Source organism: Cynoglossus semilaevis, chromosome 7, assembly GCF_000523025.1.
Source record: "Cynoglossus semilaevis isolate Cse_v1.0 chromosome 7, Cse_v1.0, whole genome shotgun sequence".
NCBI classification, from domain to species: Eukaryota; Metazoa; Chordata; class Actinopteri; order Pleuronectiformes; family Cynoglossidae; genus Cynoglossus; species Cynoglossus semilaevis.
In genome coordinates this window covers 4,487,432-4,503,448 of record NC_024313.1, presented here as the reverse complement: position 1 = coordinate 4,503,448, position 16,017 = coordinate 4,487,432, and the positions used below count along the sequence as shown (strand labels likewise).

At 42.8% G+C, this 16,017-nt stretch overlaps 1 protein-coding gene and 1 long non-coding RNA gene across 3 annotated transcripts in view; one reads left to right on the top strand and one right to left on the bottom strand.

Moving 5' to 3' along the window:
• The window catches only part of LOC103380809 (steroid hormone receptor ERR2-like), a 110,801-nt gene extending 99,400 nt beyond the window's left edge, over positions 1-11,401 (top strand). For both annotated transcript variants that reach the window (XM_025056693.1, XM_008312904.3), the window contains 3 exons: positions 737-898; positions 6,282-6,551; positions 9,656-11,401. In XM_025056693.1, the coding sequence (XP_024912461.1) occupies positions 737-898; positions 6,282-6,551; positions 9,656-9,900 (677 nt within the window). In that variant the 3' untranslated portion in view covers positions 9,901-11,401. The remainder of the gene's footprint in view (positions 1-736; positions 899-6,281; positions 6,552-9,655) is intronic.
• LOC112487193 (uncharacterized) lies at positions 10,895-15,684 on the bottom strand. Its single transcript, XR_003050037.1, has 2 exons — positions 12,634-15,684; positions 10,895-12,602 (listed from the first exon to the last, which is right to left on the bottom strand). It is a non-coding gene; the product is annotated as an uncharacterized LOC112487193 (long non-coding RNA).
• Between the last annotated feature and the right edge of the window lie 333 nt (positions 15,685-16,017).

Here is a 16,017-nt window from a genome sequence, read left to right as displayed (position 1 = left end):
AACCCACTTGGCTTTATTTTTTTTTTGTAATAGAGACATTACTTTTTCTCTTCAAACATATTTTTTTCAGCACTTTGACATCATTTACAGTTCCAGTGATAATGTGCAGGTGTGCACAAGGCTCCGTTCCGTTACATAAAAAGGTGGCATTGCTTCACTTTGCAAAAGGAATAATTCCATTACATTTATAAAATAATATTTGAAATCCTATTTTTAGTCATGTCAAACTGCTGACTTTATAGATTAGTGTGAGGACAGTGTTCTTTGTGTTAAATGCTGTTCCCTTTTTTCCTAACCCATTAGCAGCATCACAGTGACCTTAATAGTCCAAATCATTACACTGTTCACTGTACCAACTGAAAACGAAAAAAAAAAAAACACGTGCAGCTCCAACCACGACACCTTTCAGGGACTGGGCTAAAAATGACATTTGAATTTATTAACCTAGTTACGAAAGAGTGGATGTTCAGTGTTGTTGAGAATGAGTTAGTTCTCTATATATTTTTTAAATACTTAAAAAAAAGGCTGGGAAGTGGAGAGTATACAGTAAATGTACACATTTGCCTAGTACTGTAAATCTTTGGCACAGAACTGTGTCTGTATTTATAGTTTATTAGTTCTGGAGCCTAAACAAATAGAGCTGTAAACAACTAATCTGCTCCAAATTAAAATGTTTATAATGAGCCCCCTCCCTCCCTCCTCTCTCTCTCTCTCTCTCTCTCTCTCTCTTTCTCAGTGACAAAGATCGTTTCCCATCTGCTGGTGGTGGAGCCAGAGAAGATCTACGCCATGCCTGACCCCACCATGCCTGACGGAGACATCAAGGCCCTGACCACGCTGTGTGACTTGGCTGACCGTGAGCTGGTGGTCATCATCGGCTGGGCCAAACATATCCCAGGTGGGGTTACGTTATCACCGTAGACACGTGGACGTTTCTCTTCCACGTCTCCTGCCTGTTGGTGTGTGGTTAATGTCTGAGATGAATGTGTGTGAATGTTGAAGTGGAGCTGCGTCCTCCTCTTCTGTTGATCCTCCACACATTTGTGCTTTAATTTGCTGAACTCGCACCATGTGAGATTAGTGAAGTAGTGCACCCACTCTAGCGCCCACACACACTCGTGCACACACACACAGGATAATTAACATCTGCTGCTCATCTGCACCTAAGGGAGAAGCCGGTCCCATATTCTAAAATCTAATCAATAAAGAGCAGCTGAAACCTTTGATTTGACTGTAGGGGCAGGGGAGTCAGGCAGGCCCGCCCCCATGTCAATGTATTCCATTTCAATCCTAGACTTAAAGCAACCAATCCTCTTACTTACTTAAGGAGCTGCACACAGGCTGTGGTCAAATTGATTTATTTAAGGGAAACACTGATGGATTTCCATGGACCTTGTTGACAAATTCTTAAATAAGGCTTGTTATGCAAATGCTCTCAGATCTTCTCTCTCTTTTCATCGCGATGGGAACTCACTGCTCTGTGATGACAAGGACGCACAGGTCTTTGTTTCAAACCCTGCAAAAGTCAACTTTTGTTTAGAGTTACATCTGGAGAAAGCAGAGACTGAAAACAAAACAGGCATCAATAAGACTGGGCCTTGATTAAAGGTAAACAGCAATGACTATTCAGAGTCAGGAGGGTTAAATGTACAGTAACAGTAGAAAAAAATATAAAGAATAAAATGAAAAAAAACGTCTAGCTTTAGCTCTTTAATTGCTAATAGAAATTTGAGTCAATATTTAAATTTTGTTCTAAAAACATACTTTTATTAAAAATTATTTTTAATTAAAAAAACTATTCACAGATAAAATCTAGAAAACAAATGTCCTGTTGCGCGTGTTTTCTAAAGTCTAAAGAAAAACAGCGCCCCCTTTACAAACAATAAATCAGCTTTAAAACATTCCACCCTGTCGTCTATAAACAGATCTTTTGCTCCGTGTTCGTCTCAAATCTCTGATTCCTCATCAGATTTACATTTGACTCTTTAACAATGCTGAACCCGCGGTGGAATGACTTTGGCAGGGACGGCCGCAGAACGCTGCAGTGGAGGAGCATGACTTCACTGGAGAAACATCTCTGAGCTTAAACCATTAGATCGGAGTTTTTCCCAGAGTAAACCTGGGGTCAGATCAGGCAAAAACAATCGAATTCTCCAACGTCGTCACGGCCGGCGGGCGCAGAAATAATTGCGAACAGTTTACTGTCACATTTTTGAAACCTCAATCTCCCTTTTTACATTTTCTATGTATAACTATTGATCTTTTATGCGATGAATATCTGAGCGCAGACCTTCCAGAGTTATTAAAGGGGGGCCTGTGACACTCAGGGGACACTTTACCCGGGGCCACTGGTTCACAGTGTCACCAAGTAACGATTAAGACAAAAGGGGTCCCTACAGTTTAACAGTCCACTCCCACCATTACTCTCGTAGGCTACGGCGCAAATGGCCCTAACGATGGGGTAATAAGAGTCATTACTGCAGATCCAGCCGTTAATGTAAAAGTCCTTCAATGTGACGACCAGCAGAGGGACGTGTTTTATGTTTTTCACACTGTGAAATGACCAACGTCCTGGAATTGATTTAACTATTAGAGGCCGTTCTCACAGTTTACTCACAGGTAGGTAACCTAGTGGTCAACAATCATCTAACGCCAACTAAAGTTCTCATATATATGTGAGCATCAAGTCTAAATAAATTCAAATTAAAGCCACCACAGTTGTAAATGGCCAAAAGGATGACGTTAGATTAAAAAAAAAAATGTAATTGTCAATATGACATTTGTCAGATCATATTTAATTCATAATCTCAGAAGCAACTTTAAAGTATTAATAACTGGACCAAGAATTACGATGACTGAGAATGACTCATGATTTAACCGGTGGACACTGAACGCTGTAATGTGGACATTTGTTTTCATAAGCAGCGGCTTTTGATTGGCTGTTACACACTGTCATAAAAATGGAAACAGAATCACATCACAGTGGGGCAGAGGTCAGAGGTGGCCTTCATTTGTGCAGCTGTTCCCTCACACACACACACACATAGACAAGCCCACACAGAGAAACCTGCATCAAACGGGACCACACAATACACACAATACACACAATACACACCTGTATCTGTATATTTGACGTTTTCCTCTCCTGTACAGTTCAATCTTCACTCAGTCCATGGCACAGCTTTATTCCTCTGACTTTTCTCTCTCTCTCTCTCTCTCTCTCTCTCTCTCATATCATATCTTTCACACTCTCCAGTTTCCTCCTGCTCCCCTGGCTCTCCCTCTCCTGCTCCTCCTGCTCCTCCTGCTCATATAGGGCCCTCTTGTCTCATTATTACCTCTGTCTTTTTATTAGGCCCATTAGGGCTCTTAGGAGGCCTGTAATGATACTAAATGAATAGAGAGTGAACTGCTGTCTGTTTCAGAGCGGGCTCTCAATGACAGCTTCAGGCTTCACTGCCAGCCACTCTGTCTCTCTCTGTTTTACTCAATAAGGATTTGGTTACTTATCTCTTCCCCGCACGTATTATACTGTTATGAAGCCGCAGCGCAATTATTTTCTGTCAACAAGTGCTAATATCCTGACGTGGGCGTGAAGGGAAAAAACACAAATCTGCAGCGCAGATGTGCGGAAAAGTGGTTAATGCTCCTAAAATAAAAATAATAATGAATCTCTTATTGTAGAAGACATTTGTGGCTCCACGTCATGTTTTCCAGACGTCTGCAGACGTGGAATACAAAATCATTTTGCTCATCACTTCATTGTCTGTCAGAGCAGTGGAACAGCGCCTCTGTCACGGTGTCTGTCACCAAAACAGGAAGAAACCGTAGACGCGGACCCACAGACATCAGCCAATTTGCTCGATATTGTGTCATGTTTGGTCAAACGTCACTGAATCAGCGGTGTGAAATATTGATATTTGATCAGGTGGAATCACCCTCCACGGCGTCACTTAACTCCGCCACCTCCAGGCAACCTATCTGAAGTGCCGAGGCAACCCCCGGGGAGCCGGCAAGTCACTGTGTCGCTTCAGTAAATTGAGTGAAAAGAGAGAAGAAGAAAAAAAAAGTAGGGATGGTGGGGAGAAGGGAAGACTGATGAGGAACCAGAGGAGGAAGATGGATATGGTGTCAGTTCAGTACTTCAGAGACTGAACGTGGAAACATGACAAAGACTTGATGAAAATATGTAAAACATCCAAACGATTGCTTCATTTCAAATTTGAAAAAACAAAACAAAAACATAATTAAAAGCCACTAGTAGTGTAGAGTGGTATGTCACCACTCTCCTGTAATATCTTTTTCTATCTTTTGTTTGCAAGCAGGCAACTAGCCCTGTAGGTGGCAGTAATGCAATTGTCTGCAACACAACAGAACAGAGAAAAGGAAAACATCCAATCATTATTTTATTTAGAGTGTTTATTTTTCAAATCTGAAAATAGTTAAACATATCCAAATAAAGAGTTTCTCTGATTTAGTTTGGAGGTGTACAGCTCCACAGGACACTCGGTTCTTACCACCAAAGTATCAGTCTGTGTCTGTCCTGTCTGTATTAGCGCTGAGATGAAATTCTTACATTCCTCCGTTAACGCTGGCGGACGGTTCAAACCTTTTCTGGTCTTTGTCAAGAATAAAGAGCAGCGTCATGATTTCCTGACGCAGCCTGAAGTATCTCCATTCACTGGTCCCACCGTTCTCCCATCCCCCTTCAAACATGTAGCGGATGTCCTCCATCAACTGTCTGTTTGTCAGATGTGAGGCTCCGATCGATCAACCCTTCGCATTTGGTGGACTGATTAGAATCTACTAATCAATGACACCCCCGCTCCTCTTTTCTCTCTGCCTCATTCTTTCATTCTTTCCATGGTTCCTCCATTTGCTTGATAAGAACCTGGCAGAGGAACTCTCTTTAGTCGACCTGCTCCATTCCCATCCATAAAAGTACAGATTTGAGTAAGGACAGCGGTGGGATCAAGGCCCTGGTCAATATCCTCCAATCACATGCCTATTCACCCCCAGTGGTAAAAGCTAATGTGGCAGTTGAGAGGCTTTCAGGTGTCTGTCACTCCATAATGGTTGGTAGAAGGTTGATGGGTCAACCACGGGGTCTTGGACTTCAGCAGGTTAAACAAACAAGACCGAGGACCGAGGCCAGTGATAGGATGGAGTAGGACTGTGTTTTGTTGTCCATGTTATTAGAATATCTTTGTAGTATTTTGTTACAGTGGCTTCTAATGTATAGAATTGACCAAGTTAGTGCTTTGAAAACCTTAGATTCATCAGAGAAGTATCAACCATTGATTTCTTTAAGAATTTTTCTTAAGGCAAACATTAAGGAAGATAAAAAAAACCCATTGATTTCTTTAAGAATTTTTCTTCACTTTGTTGAATTGATTTAAGGCTAACATTTAGCAGGACGTTATCTGAACTACTGTAGGCAGTCACAAAAAAGGCAGGGAAAATGTAAATTTACACAAATATACCGTAATAGTTACTGTTTACTAGTTAGAAAATGCATATTTATCCAAAAATGTTAAAAAACATTGCATTGCAAAATGGTCACTAGATTATTTTGGAAAAATGTATTTCCATTACTCACCTAATATATTTCAGAAATCTTTGAATAATAAGGTTTCTTAAATGTGAGACTTTTTTTTTTAATTTATCAAAATGAAAAAATTCACCCTCTGTGATTAACAGTAACACCATGTTGTTTCGGAATGTTCCAAAAAAAAAAATTCTTATAAAATATAAATGACTCACACTAGCAAAGACTGTGTCGGGGTGTTTTCTCTGCCTCAACCACAGCTCCTACTGTAGTCGGTTTTTAAATGTATAAAATGATGCCGATATACCGGTCCAGCTGCCTTCACTGTACTGTCTGTGTCTTCACTGTAAATGTTTTTACTGAGGTGATGGACAGTGAGCCTGAGGCGGGCGCTTGTCTTCACCGCCCGCTGTGTGTTTGTGCAGTGTGTGGTGTGGAGGTGTTGACGGCTGGTGGCTGAAGGAGCCGCGGCTCAGGTTTCAAAGGCCTCTGCTCTGGACTCATTCATATTCCCCACTTAAGCCGGCACCTAGAAGTGGTCGGCCCCTGTTTCAAGTAGGGCTTCTCCGGGGATTGTGCTGCAGTGAATGAGCACATAAAACAACCGGGGGCCTTGAAATGAGCAGTTTAAGTGTAGGGGCATTAAGGGACTGATCTCACGCCTTGTCCTGCGGTTCCACTGCGATTCGCAGAAAGAGAAAACAAATAACACAAATCCCCTTTAATCCCACAGGTTTTTCCACTCTCTCGCTGGCAGACCAGATGAGTCTACTGCAGAGCGCCTGGATGGAGATCTTGGTGCTGAGCATCGTGTTCCGCTCGCTGCCCTGCGAGGACGAGATCGTGTACGCCGAGGACTACGTCGTGGACGAGGACCAGGCCAGGGTCTCGGGCCTGCTGGACCTGCACGTTGCCATCCTGCCGCTGGTGCGACGCTACAAGAAGCTACGCATAGAGAAGGAGGAATTTGTCACGCTCAAAGCCATCGCCCTCGCCAACTCAGGTGAGCGTCAGGTCCTTGATCCGACTGGAGTTTTAGAATAAGATTAAAAATATATTCAAATAGAAATTTTTACAAATTAAATCATCGAGAAGTAAACTGTTTTTTTTTATTATTAAATTAAACATTAATCACTGTTTTTGGTTGACTTTAAGGTTTATTACCTCATGGCTAATACTAGTATTTCTGTGGCTAACAGAACGCTTTTTGTTTTTACTTATTTACTTATCGTTGCTTATTATTTTATTTCATCAGGTGTCGTCAAAAAGTCATCTTAGTATATCTGACCTTGTATTTCATTATTTTAAAAATAAATTAGCTACTAGTAGCTATATGAGTTAATTCATTTTTGGCTAACTTTTTGATATGTGATCAGAGCTTAAGTTGTCCTTAAGCTTATTCGTTGTTCTTGATTTTACCCCTGAGTTAAACTTTAACCTTTAGAAGGGATTTAACAAAACGTTCAGTTTTTGTGCCGCTTTTTACCAAAGAAATCAGAAAATTGAACTGGCATTTAATTAAAGCAGACAAAAGGAATAAAAACAAAAAAAATGTCAAGTGCTGGTCCATATCTGCTGACCTGATCACTGCCATGATGAAGGGTGTCTGATAAGAGGGGGACAAAAAGGTCAGGAGTACATTGTTTCATTTAACATCCTCTCTGAGAAAGAGAGTATGTGTGCCTAGTGTTGTTTTACTATGTGTGTGTGTGTGTGTGTGTGTGTGAGACACTGTCACATTGCGCTCTCATTCTCTCCATCTCCATAACAGTGGCTGCCAGCACGCCGCAGTGGAGGGAGATATATTTAGCATTTCATTAGGAAAACAGGGGCTGTCAATAAAATGTGTTAAGTGGAGTGGAATGAGCGTCGGGGAGCGACGGGCCTCGTTTGTTCCAATGTGAAGATGCTGTGCCCGTATCGACAGTTTGCTTTTCATGAGGCCCGGCCTGTCCCCCCGGTAATCAATGCCTGTTAGGAGTCTTTTCTCCTGCCTGACTGAAAAATGAAAAATGCTGAGGCCAGAGCTTTAGACGTCTGATGACAAACTCTCTGTGGGAGATCAGGCAGAGATGGGAGGGGGAACGCTAAGGTGAGGGCAAGAGGAGGTGGGGGGTGAGGAGGGGGCTGAGGGGAGGGGTGGAAAGACAAGGATGCAAAGGTAAAGGAGAAGTGTGAGAGAGGAAGGCCGGGGGTGAGAGGGCAGCTCCGGCTCGTTTGAACACGGTCCTGCGGAGCTGCGGCCGCGGGGGTCCGGTGGGTGTGACAGCTGTGGAGATTCATGGCCATTGATTTTGTAATTAGCGGAGTATCGACGGGTTTGACGCCGGGCTGCTGACGGATTACATGGAAATTGTTTCTTCAAAGTTAGTTTTGCATTCCACGCCTAACCTCCTTTAACACACACACACACACACACACGCTGACACACATTTCAAAACATATTCCTTCTTTTCCCACCTCCACACACACACACACACACACAGCCAAACGAGGATCAGATCGGCATTAACATGAAGGTTTCAAATGAAGAGTGCTGGAACACATGTGCGGTCCACGTAGCCTAGTTAATTTCCCAAGATAGAAATGCAATTTACACAGAAGGCGACTGGTAAAAGAGACTTAATCAGTCAGTTAGGAACATAATTATCCTTGTACTTTCCTTTTTTCTGCCTCATTTACATGTTCATGCGTGGCTCTACGCCGCTCACCAACTTTCATGGCGCGCGATGCTGCTGATCTAATTCACTCACACACTTCAATCACTCGGCCGCGTTGGCCTCGGTAATAACCACGTGTTTAGGTTGTAAAAAGGCGGATAAATAAAAACGTAAATGAATCGTCCGGATCGGACTGTGGAACTGCAGCGCATTTACATCATTTCGTTCTGTGCAATCACTTGATGAAACGTGGATGAGATCCACGCACAGATTGGCTCTGACACTGCTGGACTGCTGAGTGGAATTGCCTCAGAGCAAACCACCGCTTGTCCATTAAAACACTCTGTTAGCGTGTCCTTTCGGAGGACATGTCAGGGTTTTTTTTTTTCCCGACTTGTAGACTTGAACGTAGAGAGCAGTTTTTAATAAGTCTCAACTGGTTTTATTTTAGAGACTATACATAAGGGGCCCAACTGCTCTTTCTTATGGAAATGAAGGCCATCTGCTGCCATCATTCAGCTGAACGATATCCTAGTAATGCAGCCATCTGAATTCATTAGCAGGGGGGATGTATGTGCTCCATGATACCAAAAGAAATGAATCTTTTTCCCGGTGCCACTGTATATTTATACAGGCCTCCGGTGCACCTCCCTCTCCTCCGTTTCCCCAGAGTCCTGCCTGCGCTTAGGCATTTATTTAAGGAGTGTCATTAACCACCAACAGGAGAAAACCTCTCTCCAGAATTGCATGTTTGCGAAGACAAGAGGAGGAATTTAATGCTAGCTGTTGCTACAACACAAAACCGCGTGGTCGCTGATGTGTCAGCTAGCCACGCCCATCACCTAGTTGACGACTCGTACTGCACAGGAACTACATGTTAGAATTAAAAAACACAAAAGAAAGTGTAAGTAGTGTAGTATTGATTCATTAAACTATAATACTGTGCTACACAGACCAGGAAATACTGTAAGGAACGCCCCCTTCTGACAGAGCTGTCTGTCACATGTGTGAAAGTGCCCTCCCACCACCTCCCCCGGCTTGCCTCCCAAATATCTCATTGTCATCAGTTAATGTTCTTGGAGTTGAATCACTGCCCCCTGCTGGTAATTGTTATCATTCGGAATTATCCCAATTACATGCATAAAATACTTTTTTTTCCAAAATTAAATAAAAGTAAAATTGAGTCTCTAATTCGTCCCAGAATAGGAACGTTCACAGCAGCCTTTAGGGGAAGGTGGTTCTCTTGGGTCTCAAACCCAGGACCCTCTGCGTGTAAGGCAGGCATGACCACTGCACCATGGAACCATAAGTTGTTGAGTTTGGGTCTGGTTGACCCCAGGACCTTTCCCTTCAGCAGGTTTATTTGGAGACCCACTGTCATGTGATTAATGAAGTGTATTCTTCCTTCCATTCCCTCCATCATTTCCCATCATCCTCCCTGCCCCAGACTCCATGCATATAGAGAACATTGAGGCCGTCCAAAGGCTCCAGGATTCACTCCACGAGGCCCTACAGGACTTTGAGGGCTCCCAGCACCCGGAGGACCCTCGGCGGGCAGGCAAGCTCCTCATGACGCTGCCCCTGCTCCGTCAGACTGCCACCAAGGCAGTGCAGCACTTCTACAGCATCAAGATGCAGGGCAAAGTCCCCATGCACAAACTATTCCTCGAGATGCTGGAAGCCAAGGCCTAACAGCCGCTGCAGGTGCGTGACGAACAGCGGCATCGGCCAGCGTGAGGCGAGGGACGGGCCGTAAAAGTGAAGGCAGAGTGCCAAGAGACAGTGGACGGATGAAGCTTTGGACGGATGTTATTTAAACACTTTTAAATTAAGTTAAACAAGAGAAAAAAAAGAAGAGGAAATATCAGCCTGATTGATGTGGGATCACGATGATGTAAATAGAGAAGTTGTGTACAGAAAAATCCGGCAGCTGAGGTCTGGTTATAACCACAGACCCACTGCTGTATATCACCTGAATCTTCTGTGACTTTGGTTCCTATTTTATTTTCATCTCAGAACGGAAGTGTGTTAATATAATATATGTCCCCAAGAACCGCTTGGCTCCGCAGCCACGTTACTATGATCCTTATTTTATTTGTTTCTTTCATTTTTCCATCTGAGTTGTTTAAAGCAATAGTCTCTAACTGGTCTGCATATAATATGTGTACTGTAAATTGTGTGAACTTGCACTGGGCGGGGAGGAGAATTGTGAGACATGCGTCATCAGCAAACGGCCGCCCGTCGCGGCTCTGTGGGATTCTCCATTTCCTCCTGATATATTTACCTCATAGTATCTTCTTCATCAACCTGATGGTGTCTGTTAACGTGGTGCTCACCGGAGGACAGTGGTTGGCTGCCCGTCGTACTTCACGAGAGTTTGCACTAAGCATCGACAAAAGATGTGGCAATAATGGGTCAAATACGTACGTACGCGTGAGCTCCGTCTCCTTCTGTGTTACACGTCACACAGCCACAGTGAAAGGCAACTAAACATACTGTGAAACCATACACAATGCTAAGCTATGATCCGTGCTAACTGGACTGTGAGAAATGTCCTAAAAGTTGTAGGGGGTTTTTTGGTTGTTGGTTTTTTTTGTAAATACAGCTAAGGTTTCTAAGAGGAGCAACAGCGCTGCGACTTCATGCGATCTAATAGGAGGGATACTTTAGTCACAGCCTCTAAAGGGTTTCATGGTCCTGTATGCTATATACTGTAGCGGCTTTGCTTTTTTTTTTTTAAACCACTTTCATTTAAGTTGTGCGCTCAGTCAAGTGTCACTGTATCGATCACATTAGTTCCACTGCTGAAGATGTCAGCCTCTGTTTGTACCTGTGGGTTTGAACTGGCTCCGTGTTCTCCACAACACAGAAAGCAATAATATTGTGTTATAGTCTCATTGAAACTGGACCTCTGATTCTCCACAGACGAACAGGAAGAATTCACATTCCCATGCGTTTATATCAAACCTGGATCCCACTCATGGCTCAGGCTGCACCGTTGTCTGGTCATTGATTATTGGTTCTGGGGTCAAGTATGCTCACAGTTGGAGTTTCCTGATCCATGCAATGATTAACATTAGTACAATTAAAAAAAAACCCTAACCAGGGTTTTAGCTCCCTGTGATCTTATGGTGAGTATTCAGGTCTGTAGAAAAAATAATTGTGCCCTATTTTAACACGAGAAACAAAACCAGAAAAAATGTACAACATTCTCGCCTCAAATAACCTGCATCCTGCAACATAAAAATAAAAGTTTCATTTCCAGATTTACGACTTGCAAAAGCGAAGCCGATCCCTGAGCGGTGATCCAGGCCGCACTGCAGCTCCTCACTTCACTTTCCAGCTCTGCATTCTTTGTATTGCATTGCTGCCTTTTTTTTTCTAACCATTGACAAAGACACATGGTGGGGGCTGCAGAAAACACCACCATACACTGGATGGTTTTACACTTTCATTTAAGGAAGCACTTTCACAGTCTACCTTAAATTGTTAGCAGCTACTTAGCCCTACTTGAATATTATCAACCAAAATAGAGATCTCTTAAGGAGGGGTTTCATAATTTTACTGTAATTTTACAAACAAACACTAGTGTATGAAAATGTAGGTGCACACTTTAACCTTTTTAGACTTTGAGTGCGTCCGCCCATCAACAACCAGATGCCAAATTATTAGTCTGACGTGACACGACATATTTCTCTGTCCTGTCCTCTCAACCTTGGCCAGTTGCGTGTAAAGCGTTGTGAGGATCATACAGCCTTCGATTCATCAACTTCTCTTAGGATTTTAGTGAGACAGATATTGTCCTTTATGAACACTTTAAAGCCGTCGCATCTTTAAAGTGTCAAGTGCCATTAGCTCCTGCCCAAATGAGAAGCCGAGAGAAGGCTGAGCGACCGCTAACCTACGGACAATCCCCACAGGGACGACGTTATTGATTCACTGTAATGTAATGCATAGATAATTATAACCCAACACAGTGGAGAATAGGATTCCCATGATGCACTTTCTCAAACATACCACTAGTTTGTCCATTTCTAGGTTTAAATCTGACACTTGTGGAAACCAAGCCAAAGCCCAGGGTCGTCAGCTGAGTTGACGTAGAGTCATTCTGCCCAGCCCACCTCAGTGTTCTAATACCATCACTGTCGACCACTGTTTGTTTTCATCATGTCACAGTAAAAAGTGTACATTATCCCCTGACTGATTTGCATTCACACACGTACGGCTTTGTTTTGCAATTTCAACACATAATGTGCAGTGTCTATTTTGGTATTTTCTACAGATCATGTAGCTCCTGTCCTCACCTGCAGATGATGCTATTATAGAGTGTGTCGTCCTGCCAAATGAGTGGAGATTGCTGGTACAGGCTAAACTAGCAGTGGACTAGCAATAACCTAACTAAACTAGCAGTGGACTAGCAATAACCTCCCGTGTTGACGATATGGCTAGCCAACTAATAATTGTGCAAGTTTTATTTTTTAAATTAAAATGAAGAAATAACTGAAAATTCAGCAAGAGAAAACTCCCAGCTGATGAACAGAGTATACTCCTTATGACACATGAAGTAATAGTAATATATTTCCTTCTTTATACTACACTAGTTAAGGCTCTAATATGATGGTAGTGAGGGTGGGGAGGGGGTTAAACCATCAACCCAATTATTACAGGAAAATAAAAGGGGAAATGCCTAACACTGTGTATGTAGAGTTCTAAAACGGTGTGACGACATCCAATTAATTCTAATTGTCTCCTAAGCTGAAATTCTCAATAGAAAAAGAGCAATTAAATTTCTGCTTTGGTTTTACCTTGGGGACGAGAGACGTTTCATTTCCGTCGGTGGGGAGGGTCCGTTTGAACCTCTGTACGAAAGGCAGTTTCACTGAGGTCTGGAAAAAAAAAAAAAACCCTTTCCTAACGGAGCGATCACTGGGCTATGCAAGGCAAATGTCGCCAACTACAGTTCGTTGTTTTGGTTGTGGCGCTGCAGTCGGACACCAGTTTTTACACGACCATGACGTATAGAGCTGTACAGGGGCTTAAGTGTATTGTGCATGTTTCCCTTTACTGTAGCCGTGCTGCTGTGCGTGGATGTAGCAACCAGCATTTGTTTCACATGCCACGAAAACGAAACATTTTTCATGATGTAGCTATTTTGAGCCCGCCTGAAGAGCTGTAAAATATTCACACCACTGTATCGTGTCAAAGGTTGATGATTACTCATGTGGGACTGAGTCTGATATATTTGTCTACGGTGGGATATTTTCCTTTTCTAACACTTGTTTTCTGTGTCTTTCTGTCCCTCAGTGCTCTCTCTCTCTCTCTCTCTCACACACACACACACACGCAGACTAGCGTTGGCACAGCAGGACATATGGAGCTAAGTGAAGTCATCTAGACCCTATACCTCAATTCATATTTTGAAAATTACGCTGGGTTTGGAAGCGGGCCATGGGTTTCTCCTGGGAATCAGTGGCACAGAAATAAAGTGACATCACTGACTGGGTATTAAAAAAATGTAGATGAACCTCCTGCAATTGGGGAACACATTCCTCGGAGGAGAGAGAGCTGCTTGTTCGCTCTTCCTTTTGTGGACTTATCTTATCAGCGCGCACTCTGCGATGAGCAGATTTACATAAAACATGGAGGAACCTCCCTGGCCACCACGGTCCACCGTGGATAACGGACCCTGTGAGATGTGTGTGTGTGTGTGTGTGTGTGTGTGTGTGGGACACAGACGTGTGATTACCCAGGAGGTTTCACTCCCTACCAAAGCATTATTATGTTTTGCAATTGTGATATGTGAATCAAGTTAAATGGACGCTTTGGTTCATTTTAATTATGAACTCGGCCTCCGCTCAGAAAATAACAGGGTAACACGTGTGCACACGCTCAGAGGATGCAAGAGGGAAAAATGTGAAAAATGTACTGAGAAGAGAAGGGGTGGGGGGGCGGCTGGGGGGTGAAAAGAAAAGAAAAAACAGCCGACCACAGCTGGTTTCACTGGACAGTGTTGTGTGCCATTGACCTGTTTGTGTTTTGTTTGTTGTGTTCATGCCTACTGTACCACCCACGTGTAAATAGATGCTTTTTTTTGAAGTGAGTCAGAACTAACAGTGCACTGAATGTACAGTGACAATAAAAAAGATCACATGATTTATGGGAATCACTGCATCAGATTTATTCAACACACAGGAGGAGAAAGGAGCTGAAGGAGGAGTTTGACTGAATCAAGTCAAGTTTTTATTGGTCACTGGTTCGATTCCCGATCTTTCTACGCTATGTGGAGTTTCCGTGTTCTCTTCTTTAGGCCAAAAACATTCAGATTGGTGTTTTCGACTCAATAGTTCAATCTAAATTGACCGCTGGTTGTTGGTCCTGGATGTTCTTTGAAGAACTGGTGAAGTGTGGAGGTGAGAACTCCTCTGATTGGCCGGAATTTCCACGGGCGTCCTGCGGGAGATTGGGTGGTAAGGATGAATAATTGACAGACATTTGAGAAAGATTTGGTTTTAGATCATTTTATTGGTTCAGTCATACAACAGTAGGACAGTGGTTTGACAGGAAGTCGCTGCCCAACACACGTAACACTAACTTACCATGACTCTTCATGTCCTGGCCACAAGAGGGAGCAGTTGATCTCGTAGAATTGGTGCTATGCTCGGATAATGTTTGAAGAATTTAGTAATAAATAAGTTTATACTTTAGCATAACTATTTAAAACATATACTTTATGGAAATATTCTCTATAACAAACCCCTGTAGTACAGAACAGTAATAAATGAAGAAATAACCACAGTGTTAGACCTGTTTAAACTTGTCTTTTGTTCTTTAATATTAAAACAGAATTTAAAACCGTACACATGATGCTGAAAAACACAATTTTTTTCCCCATTCCATAATATTTTTCTTCAGCAGAGGTTGAAGATTTCATGTTCTCTCCCTCCTGCATTCTTCATTAATCAGTATTAATTGAAGCTCTGCAGCTTTTGTGTATCATTACTGCCCCCGACTGGTAATGTGCATTGGTGCACACTTCTACCAGAATGTCCTATTTACTTGCACAAAAAAAGAAAAGAAAAGACAGACAGGGGGCAGCACACTGGAGTTGTTTTTATGTCACTCAGTGGCTCATGTTTTCTAAAATACACACTCCACCTTGATTTACACGACCTATTATTTTATCTGTTATCGTCCGCTCATGTCTTTGACAAATAATGGAAATTTTACAGACAGACGGCTCCTGTATGATCACCCGTGTGTGTGTGTGTCTGTGTGTGTGTGCACCTGTCTGTGTGTGCACTAGTTCATTTAGCAAGACAGTGCCTTGGGGTGTAACGGCATCCTGGACTGTCCCGACTGTCAGTTGGTTAGCTGCGTACACAATGTCCCGTTTGACCTTGTGTTGGCTACAACACTGGCTGAATGCACATCTGACACACTCCTTCCTTTTGTGGTGCAATCCTGTGGAAGTCATTTCATTTANNNAGTCAGAGTTTAATCAGCCTGCCACGAAGGCTTCCCCGCAACAAAATCAACTATGATGTCCATCGAAAAGATCTCTCAACAGAAGATTGAATTAAACAAATAAATGGGCTTGTCACTTTTTTCATTTTTTATTTATTCATTCATTCTCTTGGCACGGTTGCGTCCGTCCACTCCACATTATTGCTGCAAATAACATCTGGGTATTAACTTGTGGACTGTCCATCTCAGGATTGCCAATATTTGAGTGCTTGGTACTGTTGGTGTTGGTGACACCAACTGACGGTGTTAGAAATAAAACTGTGAAGTCATGAAGGGTAGAGTTGA